Source organism: Lynx canadensis, chromosome F1 (assembly GCF_007474595.2).
Source record: "Lynx canadensis isolate LIC74 chromosome F1, mLynCan4.pri.v2, whole genome shotgun sequence".
In the NCBI taxonomy this organism is placed as follows: domain Eukaryota; kingdom Metazoa; phylum Chordata; class Mammalia; order Carnivora; family Felidae; genus Lynx; species Lynx canadensis.
The window spans coordinates 24,878,507-24,896,427 of record NC_044319.2 but is presented as its reverse complement, the minus strand read 5'-3'; the positions used below and the strand labels follow the sequence as shown (position 1 = coordinate 24,896,427).

The 17,921-nt window shown below is 42.3% G+C and overlaps 1 protein-coding gene across 1 annotated transcript in view; it reads left to right on the top strand.

Annotated features, from left to right (window-relative positions):
• Positions 1–17,921, top strand: part of LAMC1 (laminin subunit gamma 1) — a 129,459-nt gene that overhangs the window by 79,656 nt on the left and 31,882 nt on the right. The window contains 9 exon segments of the mRNA XM_030302286.1: positions 3,860–4,164; positions 8,716–8,846; positions 10,941–11,107; positions 13,892–14,080; positions 14,848–14,965; positions 16,362–16,460; positions 16,550–16,686; positions 17,293–17,415; positions 17,507–17,696. Coding sequence (XP_030158146.1) covers positions 3,860–4,164; positions 8,716–8,846; positions 10,941–11,107; positions 13,892–14,080; positions 14,848–14,965; positions 16,362–16,460; positions 16,550–16,686; positions 17,293–17,415; positions 17,507–17,696 — 1,459 coding nt within the window.

Below are 17,921 nucleotides of genomic sequence, written 5' to 3'. Positions count from 1 at the left end.
CATGATATTGATGCTCTTACTTGTCTCCCTCTCTGGCCTCACAGCCTCCTCTGTAGTCCTACCATCTGCTGTCTGTGCTTTAAATGTTGATGCTCCTGAGAGTGATCTCAAAAGTCAAGTCTCTTCTCACTCAGCACACTTGCTTCGTTGGTCTCAACCATACCCAACCTTCACCATCCATCTACATGCTAATCTATATATCTGACTCAAACATCTCTCTTGGGCTTTCAGACCACTCACATCCAACTTCATACTAGACATTTCCTCTTGTTTAGATGACCCACAGACACCTCAAAACTAGTACATCCAGAATTGAACTCATGTCCCCATCCTGCCCTCTACCACTGCCTCCAGTCCTGCTTAACCTCCCCTGTCCTCTATTTCAGTGGGTGGCTCTGCGCTCCATCGACTTGTTTGTAAATTAGGAAACTGAATGTTATTTTAAATCCTTCTACCTTATTTCTGGAAAAGAAGCTTTGACAGTGAAACAACATGTCAACAGAGTAAAAGAAGAGGCTTTCAGAGGTGGCTCCTGTCCCTCTTACTCTCCATTGGTCACCAAGTTACTACTGCGGTCTGCTTCCTCCATCTCACCCAAATCCACTCATTTCTTTCCATTCCGGCTGCCCCTATTTTTAGTTCAGCCACCGTCATCTCTCCAGGATTATTGCCACATCTTCTTAACTATTCTCCCTACTTTTAATCCTGTCCCTTCCAACCTAATCTCTACCCAGTGGCCAGAGTGATCTTTATAAAAGTCAAATCTGATCATGTATTTCCTGGTGCAAATCCTTCAGCAGCTCACCATTGCCCTTAGGTTGAAGTTGCTCTTTAACATGGCCTCAGGCCTGGCCTGCTGTCCTTCCTGGTGAGTCCATCTCCAGCCACTCTCTCCAGTTCTCGCTGTGTTACACAACTCTGATTCTCAGTGATCACTCCTCTGTGTTCTCTGGGCTTTCATACATGCTGTTTCATTTGCCTCGACCACTGATCCCTGTTTGCTTGGGTAATTCCTCTACATTCCTCAGGTCCTGGATGTTGATGTTACTTCCTCTAGAAAATGTTTTTTGACCCTGCAAGTCCAGGTTAGGTGACTTTCCTCCATGCTCCCAGAACTTTGTGCACTTGTCCTGTCAAAGCATTCATCACAGGGGAGTTGCAGTGGTCTGCCTCCACCACTGGACTGACTCTAATTCGGAGGGCAGTGTACGTGGCCGTCTTGTCATGTGGCATGTGTGAGCCTCCTTTACCGGTTGCCGCAGAGCCCTTTTTCTCTTCCAGCTGTGGCCGTGGGTCGGAAGGAAAAAGGCAGCTCCGAAAACAAGGCTCAGTGAGTGCGGCCGGCACCAGTGAACTAGTTTGCTTCAAAGTTTAATGCTAGTAGCAATGTTGCTTACTCACCTTCTGCCGCCCGGTGCTATGTCTGTGGCAGCAGTGAGAGGGACCACAGAAGCCCATTTCTTTCAGAGTGTGGCTCTGTGATGCAGATTTTAGTCTGGAACACGACATACCCAGCTCCATTTTATCTTCTCTCCTTTGATCCAGTCTCCTGCAGGTTGGGTTGTTAAAGAACAATGAGATGTCAGAAATGGGGACAGAGAGAGTAGAAACAGCAAGGGTAATCTGTAATCCACAGGTTAGTGAGTAAGCCTTTGAGCATCCCAGACCACCTGTCCTGAAGAGAACTCAATTGTTTTACCATTCCAGAATGTCTTAGATCATCTCTGGCATGCCATAGATACTATATTAAAAATCCACACCCTCATTCAAAGGGAACACACCTTAACAGTTTTGATACAGCAGAGATAGAGGTTAAATTTTCATTCTTTTAACAAGACAGTTGCAAACTGCATTTTCATAATCTGTGTCCAGCAAAATGTAGTACTGCATCTTAGGGAGAAGATCCAGATTTGTGTCCTACTCTTTAGCAACTATACTAGGTAGTCCCTGGCCCAGTCAGACCTTTACATGTGAACATATTCAGGATCCTAATTCAGGATTTTTTTTTTCTAAACTCCATTATAATAATGCCTTATATTTGTATAGAGTTTTACAGTTAACCAAGTATACGTAAGATCTTAGTTTGTCCTTTCAACAACACTTTGAGGTAAATGGCTCAGGAGTCATCACCTTCATTTTTGCAGAGGAGAAAATGGTGGAACAGAAATCACACAGCTAGTCATTGAAGGAGCCAGGACCTGAGCTCAGGTCTCATAATGCCCAGTCCTGCGTTCTCTCCATCATGCCACACACCTTTGTGTTCAAAATTGTATGTGCGTTTCGTGTATATGGGGGACAGTTAATTAAACTTCTCTTTTAAGATCTAGACCGCCTAAGAAATAGATATGGCTCATCATATTAGTTTATTGTAGATAATACTGGACTAAAGAATACAGCCTGGACACATGACTTACATGGGCTTTCTGCTCTCCCCCCGTCCCCTCTTCTCCAGCCCGGTTGAACTCACCCACTTAGTCCCGCATCTAGTAGTAGGACAACAGCAGGCCTCCCTGGCACAGAGGCAGATGCACTGCCTTGCATTGAGGAGTCCAGGACAGGACCTTAGGCAGGCAGCTGGAGAGTGAGCTGAGGAGATTCCAGGCCACACGTGACCATCACTCGTCCCCTGAGGATGAGCAGGTACATGGAAGTAAGAGGATGGCAGAAGTCTCTCCTCAATACTTCTGAGAGTGTGCAGGAGTTCCTCCTCTGTGAGCTTTGTAGGAGAGGACCGAGCTGGTTCTTCCTGTGGAGTTAATCCACTTGGGGAGGAAAGACTGTAAGATCTTTGAGTGCAAGGACCTTTTATGTCTAACACATTCTGTGCCCCAAAGTGTATAGTGTAGGACTGAACATGTAGTTGTGCCCAATAAATACTTGTTGGCCAGTCTGTAATCTTCACTATAGCATGGAAGTTGCAGAGGATAAACATTGTCAGAGAAAGACCCAATTTGTGAATGAAAGGTGATTAAAAACAGTTGCACATTGTCTTTTTGAACCACCTGAAGGCACACTGGCTGGCAACCAAGGTGTCCCAGCCATCAGACCACACCCTGGCTGCCACAGGGAGCTGTCTGACCGGTGGCTCTTCCTGCAGAGAGACAGCAGCCCAGTTCCTCCCTTTTGCCGACTTTCTCTGCTCAGATCTTGCATATTCTCCTTTGAACATATTCAAACAAGTTCTTTAAACTCCCATTCTCCTTTTCTCTCTCTCCCTTTTTTTCTCTTTGTTCAGCTGCTAGAGGAATTTTTTTTTCTTCCTTTTCTACTCCCTGCCCCATCTCTTAATCACTGTCCTTTTCTCTTTCTCAAATCCCTGTCTTAACTTGGTGGATAAGTAGAAGAATAGTGCTGAAGATAGTCCTCCTGCATCAAGAAGTAACATTATAGTTAATAGAGTGAGTTTTTAAATACCTTGAAAGTTTCCAGAATACTGATCTAGAAAGTCAGCAAAAATTTTCTTTTCTGTTTTTTTAAATTAAATTGTTTATGCTGAAGCACCAGTATTAAGAATAAATGTACTTTTTAATTCAATTTTGCTTTTGTTTGATAGAAGTACAGTGCTACCATTTTTCATGGCAAACAAAATTTCAACAATGCATGTCCTAAACAAGCTTTTATGAGCCAACTTATGAACCCAACTATAACTTGTCATTTCTCAGGGAAAACGCCCACTATTTCCAGGTTTCCAATTGCCTAATGGACACAGCCAATGTGTCGTGTGTTCTGGAACCATCTTGGTCCAGGGTGCACAGGGCAGTTTGTGTTCTCTCTTCGTCAAGTTCCAAAGCAAACTGGGAAGAGAGGGAATTTCTTTGCTTCCTATGTATGACTTTTGAACGTGTTGTTTGTCTCACAGGAAAAGCTTTTGACATCACATACGTGCGCCTCAAGTTCCACACCAGCCGCCCGGAGAGCTTCGCCATTTACAAGCGCACACGGGAAGATGGGCCCTGGATTCCTTACCAGTATTACAGCGGCTCCTGCGAGAACACCTACTCGAAGGCAAACCGTGGCTTCATCAGGACAGGAGGAGATGAGCAGCAGGCCTTGTGCACAGATGAATTCAGTGATATTTCCCCTCTGACTGGAGGCAATGTGGCCTTTTCAACCCTAGAAGGAAGGCCGAGTGCCTACAACTTCGACAATAGTCCGGTGCTGCAGGTAATGCATCCAGAAGTTAGCTTTGCCTCCGGTTAGTTGTTCCATGTACCTTCGGGATGCAGGAAGATGGATTGTATGGGGCCTTTGGTCCCACTAAAGAGGGAGGGGGTGGGTGTGGAATCTACCCCAGCAGGACGGACAGGTGGATTTTATCCTGCTCTCCTGTAGATGCTCAGTATGGGAAGAAGAATCGTTTTGTTCCTGCTTCCCAAATGATGTTCTTCTATCCCTGTGCATGCACCAGTGATTTCTGGGCTACAGCTTCTAGAAATCTTGAAAGCCGAACAATTTTAACTTGGCTCTTTACTCACAGTGCAAACATTTTGCTTCGACCTTTTGAAGAGAGTATTTGAATCTACCCATTATTTTTGCATCCTTTCTTATCTCTTCTCTGATTTGACAAAAGGAAAAGTATTTTTTAGTGTTCGCAAGGGGGAACAATTGGAGCAATATCTGAGAACGCCGTCCTTCTTCGTAACCACGCAGGGAAATTTGGACTGGGTCTGTCTGGCTCTGTTGTCAGTCATAAAAACTTCTCATCATCTAAAGGCACTGGTGCTTGTGACAAGATATAAATTTAGGTACACATGATATAGAGCCTGAGCATCAAGATAGAAACTTTTCCCCATTTAAGCACAGAAAGAATTAAAGCTGTCCTTTTTCTCGGAAATTCTGTGCACATATTCCTTATATGCCATAATTTGGAATCTTTCTGTAACACAGAATTGGAGATGCTTCTGTCATGTGGCTGAAGTTAACATCTAAATGGGGACAGCCTGTATTAATTGACTGAGACAAAGACTGGATGTGGGTTTGCAAATGCTGTGTACATTTTATGAAAAGCTGTTGGGATTTCTAAGTAGGGAATCCGCTCATTCTTCTGGGCTTCATGCTTTTGTGTCTTCTCACGCTTTCTCTTTGAAATTTGTTATATTCAGAGACTTTCTAAATTGGTTGTATGGTTTTGCGTGGTGTCAAAAGATGAGAATCTATTTATTTCTCTGTGGGTCCAATTCTTCCCTTCCATTATATTTCTGTAGTTTGCTGGGAGATTGTACATCTTGATCATGGTAAAGTCTGAGGTTATGGTGAGCAGTGAGTATGTCTGCAAAGGCCTTTGAGTAATGTGTTTCTTGCAATGGTGATAAGATGTATTCAAAATAAGTAGGAAGAATTAACTGCTTTTGATAGATGAAAACACAGAAGACTGAATGTCTAGGGCAGATGTGATCTACAATTTTCTTAAGCTGATCAACTAGCAAACATTTGCTAGCTTAGTTTCTTACTATCCAGATTATTCTATTTTACTGTCCTGCAGAGACAATGGTATAGTCAGCGGGAAAAAGCAGTGACATATTGTGACTGTGATTTTATGGCACCTTTGCTAACTGTATGCCTTGTCAGCCTATCTTGAAGCGGTTCCCCCAGCTGTAGGGATTCTGTTTGCTACTCTCTCTCTCTCTCTCTCTCTCTCTTTTTTTTTTAAAGTACTACTCCCAGTGTGGGGCTCGAACTCATGACCCTGAGATCAAGAGTTACATGCTCTACCAACTGAGGCAGTCAGGCACCCCTGATGTTTGCTACTCTTTATGCCATAGGAACTCATGAGACTGAATGTGGTGAAAATGCTATGGGCATCTGTAATCGATTTGGTCAGTTGCTGTCATTATGCAAAAACATTAATTATGTGTCTCTGAATGTAAGAGGTCTGGATTTCATACCCAGTTGCCAAGGAGGGTTAGCTGATTTGACTTTAGCTGATAATGACCCTTTTTCCTCATTGCTTCCTGTGCCTCTCTCCAGAAGCTGTGATCTCCCAGATGGGAGAGGAGACCCTTCCTGGTTTCATTGTATATGAATATTATTAAGCATATACTGATTTATAATAATAGTCAACTTTTATTACAACACTTGCTGTAATGTGCCAAGTAGTGTCCTGAGCCCTTGAGATATATTAGCTCTATGTACTCATTTAACCCTCATAATAACTCTACATGTAGACACTTTTAAAATTCTATTTAATTTTTATTATTTTTTGAAAGAGAGTATGCACGAGCAGGGGAGGGGCAGAGGGAGAAGGGGGAGAGACACACACACACAGACACACACACACACACACACACAGAGAGAGAGAGAGAGAGAGAGAGAGAGAGACACAATATCTCAAAGCAGGCTCCATGCTTAGCACAGAGCCCGACATGGGGCTTGAACTCCTGAAACTGCGAGATCATGACCTGAGCCAGAATCAAGAGTTCGGCACTCAACCAAGTGAGCCATGCAGGTGCCCCTCCCTTCTTGGGGCGGGGGGCAGGTAGACAGTTTTATTATCTTCATTTTACAGATGAGGCATGGGCATTATTTATCAGGAGAGGTAAAGTAACTGATCCCAAATTGCAGTTTTAAGTAGCAGAAATGGGATCCAAAACCTAGAAAGGCTAGCTCCAGAGCCTGTTCTTTTTAAGATGTCCATTGTGAAAAAAATGACTTAAACCTAACTCTTGAGAAGCTTTTATTCAAGGGAAGCTGTTATAAAGATGAAGCTCGAAGGAGAGATAATAAGCATTAAACAGAGATATGTTTAGCTATTTACATTACAGACGACTAAAAGATTCCTAGCATTGTGGCCATGAGTGGGAGTTGTTATTGGAGCTCCAAGTTTGCATGCGGTGGAATCATCATCTCTTCTCCTTTCTAATTATACTTGGAGGCTTCACGGGGATTAGCTTTTATGAGGCCTCGATGTTACTCTGTATGCCAGGTGTTTGGCATGGTTTAAGCTGTGCTCCTTAATCAGGGGTGTGCCTCCCAGTCTCACGGGGAGCCTCCTGGAAACACAGATGCCTGCTGCTCTGCACTTGCTTGTTGCGTCTCCACTGTTGATGCCCACGTGTGGTCCCACGATAGGACTTTCCGTGGAAGTGGCATCTTTGGGCGGTCATGTATAATATGCTACTCCAAAACTTAACAATTCTAAATGACCGTGACTTATTATTTCTCCTGATTCCGTATTGACCTGAGCTCCCTCAATGGCAGGTCAGCTGGGAACTGGGTTTGTCTCTCCCTGTGGCCTTAAAGCTTCAAGGTGACTAAACTAGGCTTCCTCGCATGATGGCAGAAGTGTTCCAAGAGAGTAAGTCCCAGTGCACAAGTGCTTATCAGACTTCTGTTTGTGTCACGTTTGCTCATGTCCCCTAGGCAAAAGCAAGTCACATGCCCCAGCCTAGAATCAGGGTGGAAAGGGACTGCGCAGGGTGTGGGCACTGGCAGAATGATTCATTGGAATCATCATTATAACAGTCTACCATAGAGGTAAACATCTGACTAAAATTAGCTCAATGAAAGGGCATTTATTATAAGGGCTTAGAGCTCATAAAACCTAGGGAAAAACTTTAACTTTCATTCTTGTCCTCTGTTATTATGGTACACCTACCAATTTGATCAGTTGTGGTTTCTTCAGATTTGTTCATTTGCTCAGCCTATGTATTTGAGCACCCACTGTATGCTAAGCACCAGGGAGACTGCAGTAAACAAAGCAGATAAGTCCTTCTCTTGTGGGGCTTAGAATCTTGGTGGTGATTAGAATGGTGGGCTTAGAATGATGGTGGCGGTGGCAGTGGCGGGGTGGGGGGAAGGTGATGGAAAGAGACAATATAAATAAAACAGGGGGCACCTGGGTAGCGTCTGACTCTTGATGATGGCTCAGGTCATGATCTCACGGTTTGTGAGTTCGAGCCCTGCGGGGGGGTCTCTGTGCTGGCAGTGCAGAGCCTGCTTGGGATTCTTTCTCTTCCTCTCTCTCTGCGCTTCCTCCGCCTGCGCGTGCGCTCTCTCTCTCTCTCTCGCTCTCTCTCTCTCTCAAATAACTTAAAAAAAATTAAGACAGGAGAGTGAAATAGGGAGTTGGGGTGGGCAGCAATGTTTGGTTGGGTGGCCAGGGAAGGCCTCACAGAGAAGTGACATTATGGGAAGGGTCAGGACAAAACTGCATCTGATTGGCCCCAGCCAGCATAATGATTTATTATTTTGTACTTGGATGTCTCTCCCAGATCTATCAGTAGTGGACTAGGGATGGAGGGAGAGGTAGATGATGGTACAAAATGGGCAGGAGGAGACAGTGACCAGCATATCTAACACCACTGTGGTGCCCCATGAGCTCTGTGCTGGCTTCTCTGCTGGATTTGGGGCACGGAGACAAGGTGGAGAGAAGGGGCGTGTGTACGGAGTCCCTCCTGTATGCTAAGCCTTTAAAAGTATATTTCCTCTAAGCCTCTCAACAGCCTTGTGAAGAAACGATTATTATTCCTGCTTTTTGGGACTCTGAGTGATAACAACAACTTAGATCAAAAGAAGGGAAGAGTCCAGAAGGAGAAAAATACTAGGAAATTAAGGGAGTCCTCGAATAATATATCCGATTTAATGCTAGAAGAGGACATAAGTCACATGATATATTAACTGCTGGAAAAGTTTAGAAAATTTTGTTGCGTATATGTCCCTCATCTTCAGTTCCTTTACCTTTTTCCATTTTTTTTATTAATTTTTTTTCCCTCACAGGAATGGGTAACTGCCACTGACATCAGAGTCACACTCAATCGCCTGAACACCTTTGGAGATGAAGTGTTTAACGACCCCAAAGTTCTGAAGTCCTACTATTATGCAATCTCTGATTTTGCTGTGGGTGGTAGGTAAGTAAATCATTAAATAACTTTGAAAATGACTGGAGCTTTGGTTTAGAAGTGAGTGTAGCAACTTTCTTACAACCATATTAATTAATAATTTTGTTATTTCTATAACCTTGTCAAATCAGCACCCTTGCTGAATTCTTGCTGGGCACCTCAGCACAAAGCGATGCAACAGGCACTCTGAAGCCACCATGGAAGCATAGGACATTCACCTGCTGAAAAGGACTTGACCTTCCAGGATCGTACAAATGAATGGGGCAGGCAGTGTATGAACGTGTGAAAAATTAAACACATGTTTTAGATAAAAAGAGGCCCTATGTCAGAGAATGAGACAGAACTCTCAGGCTAGAGAAGCAGATGGGAACCAAGCTGGGCCTTGAAGAATGGGTAGAATTTGGATAAGGAAGCAGGATAGGTGGGTGGGATTCAGGAGGGTGGGTGTGTCATGAGCAGAACTATAGGGTTGAGGAGGTACCTGGGTAGCTCAGTCGGTTAAGCGTCTGACCGGCTCAGGTCATTATCTCATGTTCGTGAGTTTGAGCCCCACATTGGGCTCTGTGCTAACAGCCCAGAGCCTGGAGCCTGCTTCGGATTCTGTGTCTCCCTCTCTGCCCATCGCCCATTCGCACTCTGTCTCTGTCTCTCTCTCTCAAAAATGAATAAACATTAACAACAACAACAAAAACAAAAAAAAAAGAAGTGTAGGGTTGGGAGATTATAGGCTTACTAGGCTTAAGAAAAACCTCCTTGGTGAATATTTGGAGTAAATGGAGTGAAAGCTGATGGAGGCTGTAATCAATGAGAAATCGTGTACTTTTTTGAAGTAAGACTATGATATCTAAACAGTGGTTAAGATTAGTTGCAGGCAAGGTGAAAGAGTGCCATCAAGAGAATTTATATTCTTGTTATGATGCTGTGATGTAGGTGTTAGATGACAAATATCTGGCATTAGGGTGGTGACAGTAGATTGGAAAGGAACAATTTAGGTGGATTTCATTGTGAAGCAAGAGTTATCAGGCCTTTAGGCAAAGATGATTTTAAGGTTTAATGATTAGGAGAGTGATGGCACTATTAATGAAATAAGTGAAGAAGATGAGTTAATTTAGGGAGATGATGAGTTGTAGACATCTAAAATTTTAGGTTATGGGGGATATCTAAATTTGTGCACTAGTGAAGGATAGGAGTCAGGAGAAAGATGAGAGCTAGGGATATAAATTTAGGATATATCTGGCACACTGTAGATGTTCAGGAAAGGTCTGAGTGTATTAGGACATAGTAGTGGAAGCTGTGGAACTGATTCTGTCTGTAAAGAAGCCAGTGAGGGAAACATCAGGACACCAGAACGCGTGTTAATACTCATGGACATTTCCATGAGTCCTTAATTTATGACTGTGCCTGCATCCGAGGGATCCTTCAGGGATTCTTGCCCCAAACAACCTGAGGGAATATCAAGCTACCAGAGTTCCATATGGTAGTTGAATGTCTCTTACTACCTTCAGATCAGGAAAATCATTATGACAGATCATAGCTGGCATAATTATTGACTTATAGTATGCCTGCACAATCCTAGGCACATAAATAAAGCAGCTTCTTGACCCTCTCAGTAACCCTGTGAAATTCACATTCTCATCATCCCTATTTAATAGCTAAGGCACAGAGGTTAAGTTACATTGGTAAGTCACAGGGCAGGGTTTCAAACATGTATCCTGGCTTCAGAGTCCATGCTCTGCTTAACCTCTGCACTTGGCCGCTCCTTGACACATGCAGTTGACTTCCGGAAGTGATCCTCCAGAGGGCCTCAGAAATTGTTAGAGACTTTCTTCTTATGTCTGGTCAGTGCCCCATCCCTGGTTAAATACAGATGGGGTGGTGGTGTTTTTTTGTTTTTTGGGGTTTTTTTGCTTGTTTAATTTTAATTCCTACCTAAAAACTCAATCATTACTTAATTTTGCTTAGTTCCTCAGTTTACAGTTTTGAGTGGCAAAACTAAAAAATGTTCTGAGGTTGCTTTTAGTTCTCTCTGTACATCATTTTTTTGCATCCATTTCTGGGACTTTGTGGCTGTTTTGTATTTCTGAGTGCCTGTTCTCTTCCTAGGTGTAAATGTAACGGACATGCAAGCGAGTGTGTAAAGAACGAATTCAACAAGCTGGTGTGTAATTGTAAACATAACACTTATGGAGTGGACTGTGAAAAGTGTCTGCCTTTCTTCAATGACCGGCCGTGGAGGAGGGCAACCGCCGAGAGTGCCAGCGAATGCCTGCGTGAGTGCCCCTTGGCCTCCAGCTGTTAGATTATCTTGAGGGTTTCCAGAGTGGGGAGCAGGAATGGGTGACTTCCTTCTGTTCCTCCTTGCAAGGAAAACTCTGAAAAGCAGTGCTTCTTCCATCATTTGAGAGCATGGAACGGTAAACTTACACGCACATCAGAGGAAGATCCTAGAGGAAGGCAATTGGCTATGGATATAAAGTATGCTCATTTTGTGTTTCCTTCACAAACACACATACCAGGGTGGGGGCAGCATCTCCAAGGTTTGGAACTTTGCATAGATCCAAATACTGGGCAAGTGTAGCCTCCTGTAAAATTTGGTTTCTCTAGTCTTTTCTTTGCTGCACGTGTAGAATATTTTCCTGCCAATGGTCATTTACTCAAGCAGTCAGGATCATTAATTAATATGTGTCGGATATGTTGATTTCTAGACTAAGACTGCCATTCAAAAGATGATTTTCCCAAATTATTTTTCCTTTATTTCACGAAAGAGCCCAATAGGGAGAATCTTCCTTCTCCTCCCGTGCAGATGTGGGTGGCTTTGGGAAGGAGAGTAGATTCTAGTATTTCTAGAAAAACGTAAAATGGAAAAGATTATACATTGTTCATCCCTTCGTAATGGCTTGGTTTATTTTGAACAGATAGAGAAAGATGTCTCAGGAGAAAGGAACCATGAAACTATGTGATTGTGATTTGCCAAGGACTTAAAAATAAGACACTTTTAAAGCAGATATAATTTTTTATGACCTTATAAATATTTATCATCTACTCTTGATAAAGGAATAAGAAAGAAGACACTCCACACTCACTGGAATGTTTGGCAGAAACCTTGAGAAACGATGAATATTTTGTCTCATGACTATTTCTGTTAGTTGCCTAGAGCAGATTTTCTTTTTATTTATTTTTTAATGTTTATTTCTGAGAGAGAGGGAGAGAGGGAGAGAGAGAGAGGGAAGGAGGGAAGGAAAGAGTAGGGACAGAGAGAGAGAGGGAGACACAGAATCTGAAGCAGGCTCCAGGCTGAACTGTCAGTACAGAGCCTGATGTAGGGCTCAAACTCATGAACCATGAGATCATGACCTGAGCCGAAGTTGGGTGGTTAACTGACTGAGCCACCCAAGAGCCCCTAGAGCAGATTTTCTTATTTTCCCTTTTCCTCAGCAATTCCCAGATCTGAAGATAAATTGTGCAACTTCCTCTAGAATTCCTACGTACTTGCTTGACCTTCTCTTCTTTTACTGAACTGTAATATCTAGTGTTAGAAGCTACAGGATTAAGGTCTTAACAAAAAGAATGACATGCCCCTAAGATGTGACATTTAAATAAATGTACACATGTGTTTGACAAGTATTCTGTTCAATGATAGGGTCACATTTGGAGTCTCTCCAGGACCATTATGAGAAGAATAAACAACAGATTGCCAATTTACCACTAGCAGACAGGTGGTTTGCCTTCTCACCAGCTGATGATAAAGGAGACACAGCACCTGCTTTACCTGGGGGTTAGGACAGTGTAGACAAGGGAACTGTTCTGCTCCACATCCCAGACCACCAGACCTTTTAGCTGGGGATGGACCGAGTTTGGCTGGGGATGGGATGTGCAGAATAATCTAGAGAGGCTTGAGAGAAGAGAAATAGCAAACGAAGAAGAGAATGGGAGTTCTACAAGTTACCTAACACAACTCTAATTTTTGCTACCAGTGATTCAAGTTTCTAAAAAGTATTCAAGTATAATGCTATTAAAAAAATGATTATAAAGAAGGGGAGGTGAAAAAAAGAAAATATATATACTCAAACATTTTTTTAAAACAACTTTATCTGAAATCAAATAAAACTTTAGTGCTTAAGATACTGCCTGTACTTTGTGTGGAATATATAATTCTAAGGAAAAAAAACTTAATAGAAATGTAATAAAGAATTTCTGTGTCTACATGTACATGTTCTTAAAATGTAGTTGCGTTGTGTAGGGAATATAGTTGGCATTGTGGCTCCCCAGTGGATGACTGTGTCTAGTGACACTGAACGTCCCTTCAGTCCTGCCTCCATCTGCAGGGGCACCAGTCTTACCTCACGTGTCTCTGGTTCCCCCAGTCTGGCTATGCAAGTAGTCTGGCACTTCGAAAGTTAGTGTCTTAATGTATTTGAATTGTCTGAGGGCTGAAAAGTGAGGTAGATGAAAGCCCGCATATAAATTGGCACCTTGTTTTTGAAGCTGGTATTGAATGAAGGATAAGGATTTAGAAAAATTAGAATTCAACTTGGCTTTTACTTGCATTTAAACAATTGCCCAGAGATTCTAAGTACTGGAATTTCTTGTATTTTATGGTGGCCCCGGGGGGTTTTGTTTTAAGAAATTTTATTTTATTTTATTTTATTGAGAGAGAGTGAGAGCATGAGCGGTAGAGGGAGAGAGAGAATCTTAAGCAGGCTCCACACTCAGCGTGGAGCCTGACAGGGAGCTTGATCTCACGACCCTAGGATCATGACCTGAGCCAAAATCAAGAGTCAGGAGCTTAACCAGCGGAGCCACTCAGGCACCCCAATGGCATTGTTTTTGATAAGACCATTTCTTGGTAAACTGATAATGTGGCCATCTAAACCCTTTACTGACATACTCCTTTTTGTTTTTAAATGAACAATGCATCAATTAGGCGGTCTTATCCTACCACCCTTTGGGCCACAGGGATATGGGAAATTATGGTTTGGTTTTCTTGGAGTCTTGAAAATGGTGTTTGGCTAAGGAACATGGATCTGACTTAACCCGTATGTTTTGGCCAACAGCCTGTGACTGCAATGGCCGATCACAAGAATGCTACTTTGACCCTGAACTATACCGGTCCACCGGCCATGGTGGCCATTGCACCAACTGCCAGGGCAACACAGATGGTGCCAAATGTGAGAGGTGCCGGGAGAATTTCTTCCGCCTTGGGAACAATGAAGCCTGCTCTCCGTGTCACTGTAGTCCTGTGGGTAAGTGACAGGCAGAGTCAGCTTCGGCCTGATGGATTGAAACACAAAATAAGGGCTCCCCGTCTCCCCAGAAAATCTTTGTTTCCTAAGCATCTGCACAGGTTAGGTATGGAAGTGTGTACATTATTGTACCCCCCACCTCCACTCTGTTTAACCAAGTTAAGCTTTCAAATGATTTTCTGGTGTGTATAAAAGTGTGGGGTTGGCCTGAGTAATGGTTTTGTAAATAATTAGTAACACGATCCCAGAAACCAGTTTGAACTTTGACTGTAAGAGGTTAGCTGTTTCGTGAGTTCTTCCTTGTTAATGACTTTGTTTAGTTTACAGTCCTTAGAGGGCTGAACTTTCTCAGTATGTTGGTGTGTGTTCAGAAACATAGAGTGCTCTTAGTCTGTTCTACTCTTTCAAGAGTTTGACCTTTATTTTGTTGTGCCTGTATATACTTAAGTTCTAGATGTGGGCCTTAAGGATCCTGTGCTTGCCCACAGAGAAGGGACTGGTTTTGAGTACAGTTTATCGTTGGGTGCAGAGTGCCTTGTTTTTCAACATTGATGAGCAGGGTGTGTGTCTGGAAAGTTAAAATGTTATGGCTTAAAAGGATATTATTTTGAGACAATGAGGATTTAAAATTTGATCTTTATTCCCTCCGTAACCATCTAGAGATTACGTATTAGGTTTCAGGCAGTGTTTTTAGTTACCATTTTTTTTTATTTGACATATTAATTTTACTTTCATACATGGTTGTTGATAAGCTCTTTAAATTTTAGGTTCTCTCAGCACACAGTGTGATAGCTATGGCAGGTGTAGCTGTAAGCCAGGAGTGATGGGTGATAAGTGTGACCGCTGCCAGCCTGGATACCATTCTCTCACTGAGGCAGGATGCAGGTAAGACTTTTCAAAACCAGGAAAAGGGGGCAGAATCTAAATGTAGTCGATTCAAAACAAGAGATCTTGTGGTTTGTATAAACATTTTTCCTTATAATAATTGTCAACAGGATTCAAAACTTCTAGCTCTAATGGTGATCCAGGATTGGTTTGTAACAGAGATTAGGCAGAGTTTTTATTTTTTTATTAAAAAAATTTTTTTATTTATTTTGAGAGACAGAGGGAGAGCACAGGCAAGCAGGAGAGGGGCAGAGAGAGAGGGAGAGAGAATCCCAAGCAGGCTTCACACTGTCAGCACAGAGCCCAGCTTGGGGCTTGAACTCACAAACCATGAGATCATGCCTTGAGCCGAGATCAAGAGTTGGATGCATAACCAACTGAGCTACCCAGGTGCCCGTAAACAGTTTTTTTTTTTTTAAGTTATTTAAAATAAATTGAACATTCCTTCCATGTTCTTCTGGATGACTTACCACCATAAATTATACTTTTTGCACTATGCCCTTTGTTTCCCCCAACTGTTTCCATATGGTGCAATAATTACATGCTCTGTTGAATTCAGAAGTGTTGTTGAAAGGTTAGGCGAACAGAGGAAATATACGGATATGGAAAGGAAAGCTGCAATTTGGTCTCTGTTGGTACATAAGTAAAGATTTGTAAACAGGAGTTTCTTGGAAAGGAAGAATGACGCCATGATTCTGTTCAGATTACATTTTACACCAAACTCTATGTTAGAAGACATGCATCTAAGCCACCTTAAAAGCAATGTAATTTTTTTGTATCTCTTTTTCCTTGCCTAAGCAATAGAGAATCACAAAATGATATTGCAGAGTGTGCTTGAATACCATTCTATTAGCATATAAGAACAAATGGATGATTTACACTATAAAAACTAAAGATAAAGAGAATTGGATGGTCTGTCTTTGTAGACCACCGAGCAATTTTTTTTTTTTAATTTGAACCCAAGTTAGTTAACATATAGTGTAATAATGATTTCAGGAATAGAATTTAGTGATTCATCACTTACATATAACACCCAGTGCTCATCCCAACAAGTGCCCTCCTTGATGTCCCTCACTCATTCAGCCTATCCCTCCCACCCAACACCCTGCCAGCAACTCTCAGTTTATTCTCTGTATTGAAGAGTCTCTTACAGTTTGTCTCCCTCTCTGTTTTTATATTATTTTTTAAGCAGAGTTTTTAGTATAGAAATGTGATAGGTATTCTTAATTGAAACCAAATTCATATATAAAACTGATTTTAAGACTTCTTTCACTTTTTTATGTATTCCTTTTTTTAAAAAATAAAATGTATTAACATGTAAAACCAAAAGTTGGCTTTGAGTGTGGAATTTCTTTCTCATTTCTCTCATTGTTTTACTCCTTTTCCCATCCAATAGGCCATGCTCTTGTAATCCTTCTGGCAGCATAGATGAATGTAATGTTGAAACAGGAAGATGTGTTTGCAAAGACAATGTTGAAGGCTTCAATTGTGAGAGGTAGCTCATTCTTTCTCTAGCTGTATTTTTTTTTCTGATACCATATTTCAAGCACAACAAATTCCTGGTTATATCTTCATGTTTTTCAGGTGCAAACCTGGATTTTTTAATCTGGAATCATCTAATCCCAGAGGTTGCACACCCTGCTTCTGCTTTGGGCATTCTTCTGTCTGTACAAATGCTGTCGGCTACAGTGTTTATTCTATAACCTCTACCTTTCAGATCGGTAATTTGGACCTTCCCTTCTGTCTCCCAGAATTGTGAGACTAGACATACAGCAGTTTAAAAAAAAATTTTTTTAATGTTTGTTTATTTTTGAGAGAGGGAGAGAGAGCATGAGCAGGGGAGGGGCAGAGAGAGAGGGAGACACAGAATCCGAAGCAGGCTCCAGGCTCCGAGCTGTCAGCACAGAGCCCAACGCAGGTCTTGAACCCAAGAGCCATGAGATCATGACCTGAGCCGAAGTCAGACGCTTAACCAACTGAGCCACCCAAGCGCCCCAAGACTTATAGTAGTTTTAAAAAATTAATAATTTTGAGGATTTTTTGATAGTGGTAACATTTTGTTTTTCACTGTACATAATGTTTTGTTTGGCTCTTTGTTTGGCTTTTTAATTGAATGAAAACATATGGCTTTAGAATGTACTGTAGTATAAATTTATGTAAAAATCAAAGTATAGCTTGAGGGGTATAGCATATACAGGTACTGCTATAGGAGCCGTGTATTCAAACTGTTTATTGCTGACTTTCTATATATTTTGTGGTCTATAGAGGACCTGAGTTCAGGATGTTTACGAGGTGATGGCACTTGTGTTCTCATCCTGTGCTTGCAGATGAGGATGGGTGGCGTGTAGAACAAAGGGATGGCTCTGAAGCATCACTCGAGTGGTCCTCAGAGAGGCAGGATGTCGCCGTCATTTCAGATAGCTACTTTCCTAGATACTTCATTGCTGCTAGTAAGTAAGACTGGGAAGCAGTCTGGCGCCACGTGTGTCCCTGTTTACTCTCATTGTTACGTTCTCACACACCACTGTGTCTGCTTTCCAGCGAAGTTCCTGGGCAAGCAGTTGTTGAGTTATGGCCAGAACCTCACCTTCTCCTTTCGAGTGGACAGGCGAGACACTCGCCTGTCTGCAGAAGACCTGGTGCTTGAAGGAGCTGGCCTGAGAGTGTCTGTGCCCTTGATCGCTCAGGGCAATTCCTATCCAAGTGAGACCACTGTGAAATACATCTTCAGGTAAGACTGTCTTCTTTGGAAAATCTGACTTGACCAGAATTCTAAAAGTTGTTTCTTTACCAGTCTTACTGGGCCTTAAGGTGTATGTTGAAGAAAAACGTCTGGGTTATAGGGTGATTTTGGAAAAGGAAGCCTTCCCTTTATTTACCTGTATCTTTGCAGTTGTATTATCAAACCAACAGATCCATTTCTGACTTGGTTAGATTGTCAGAGCCTTGCATTGTT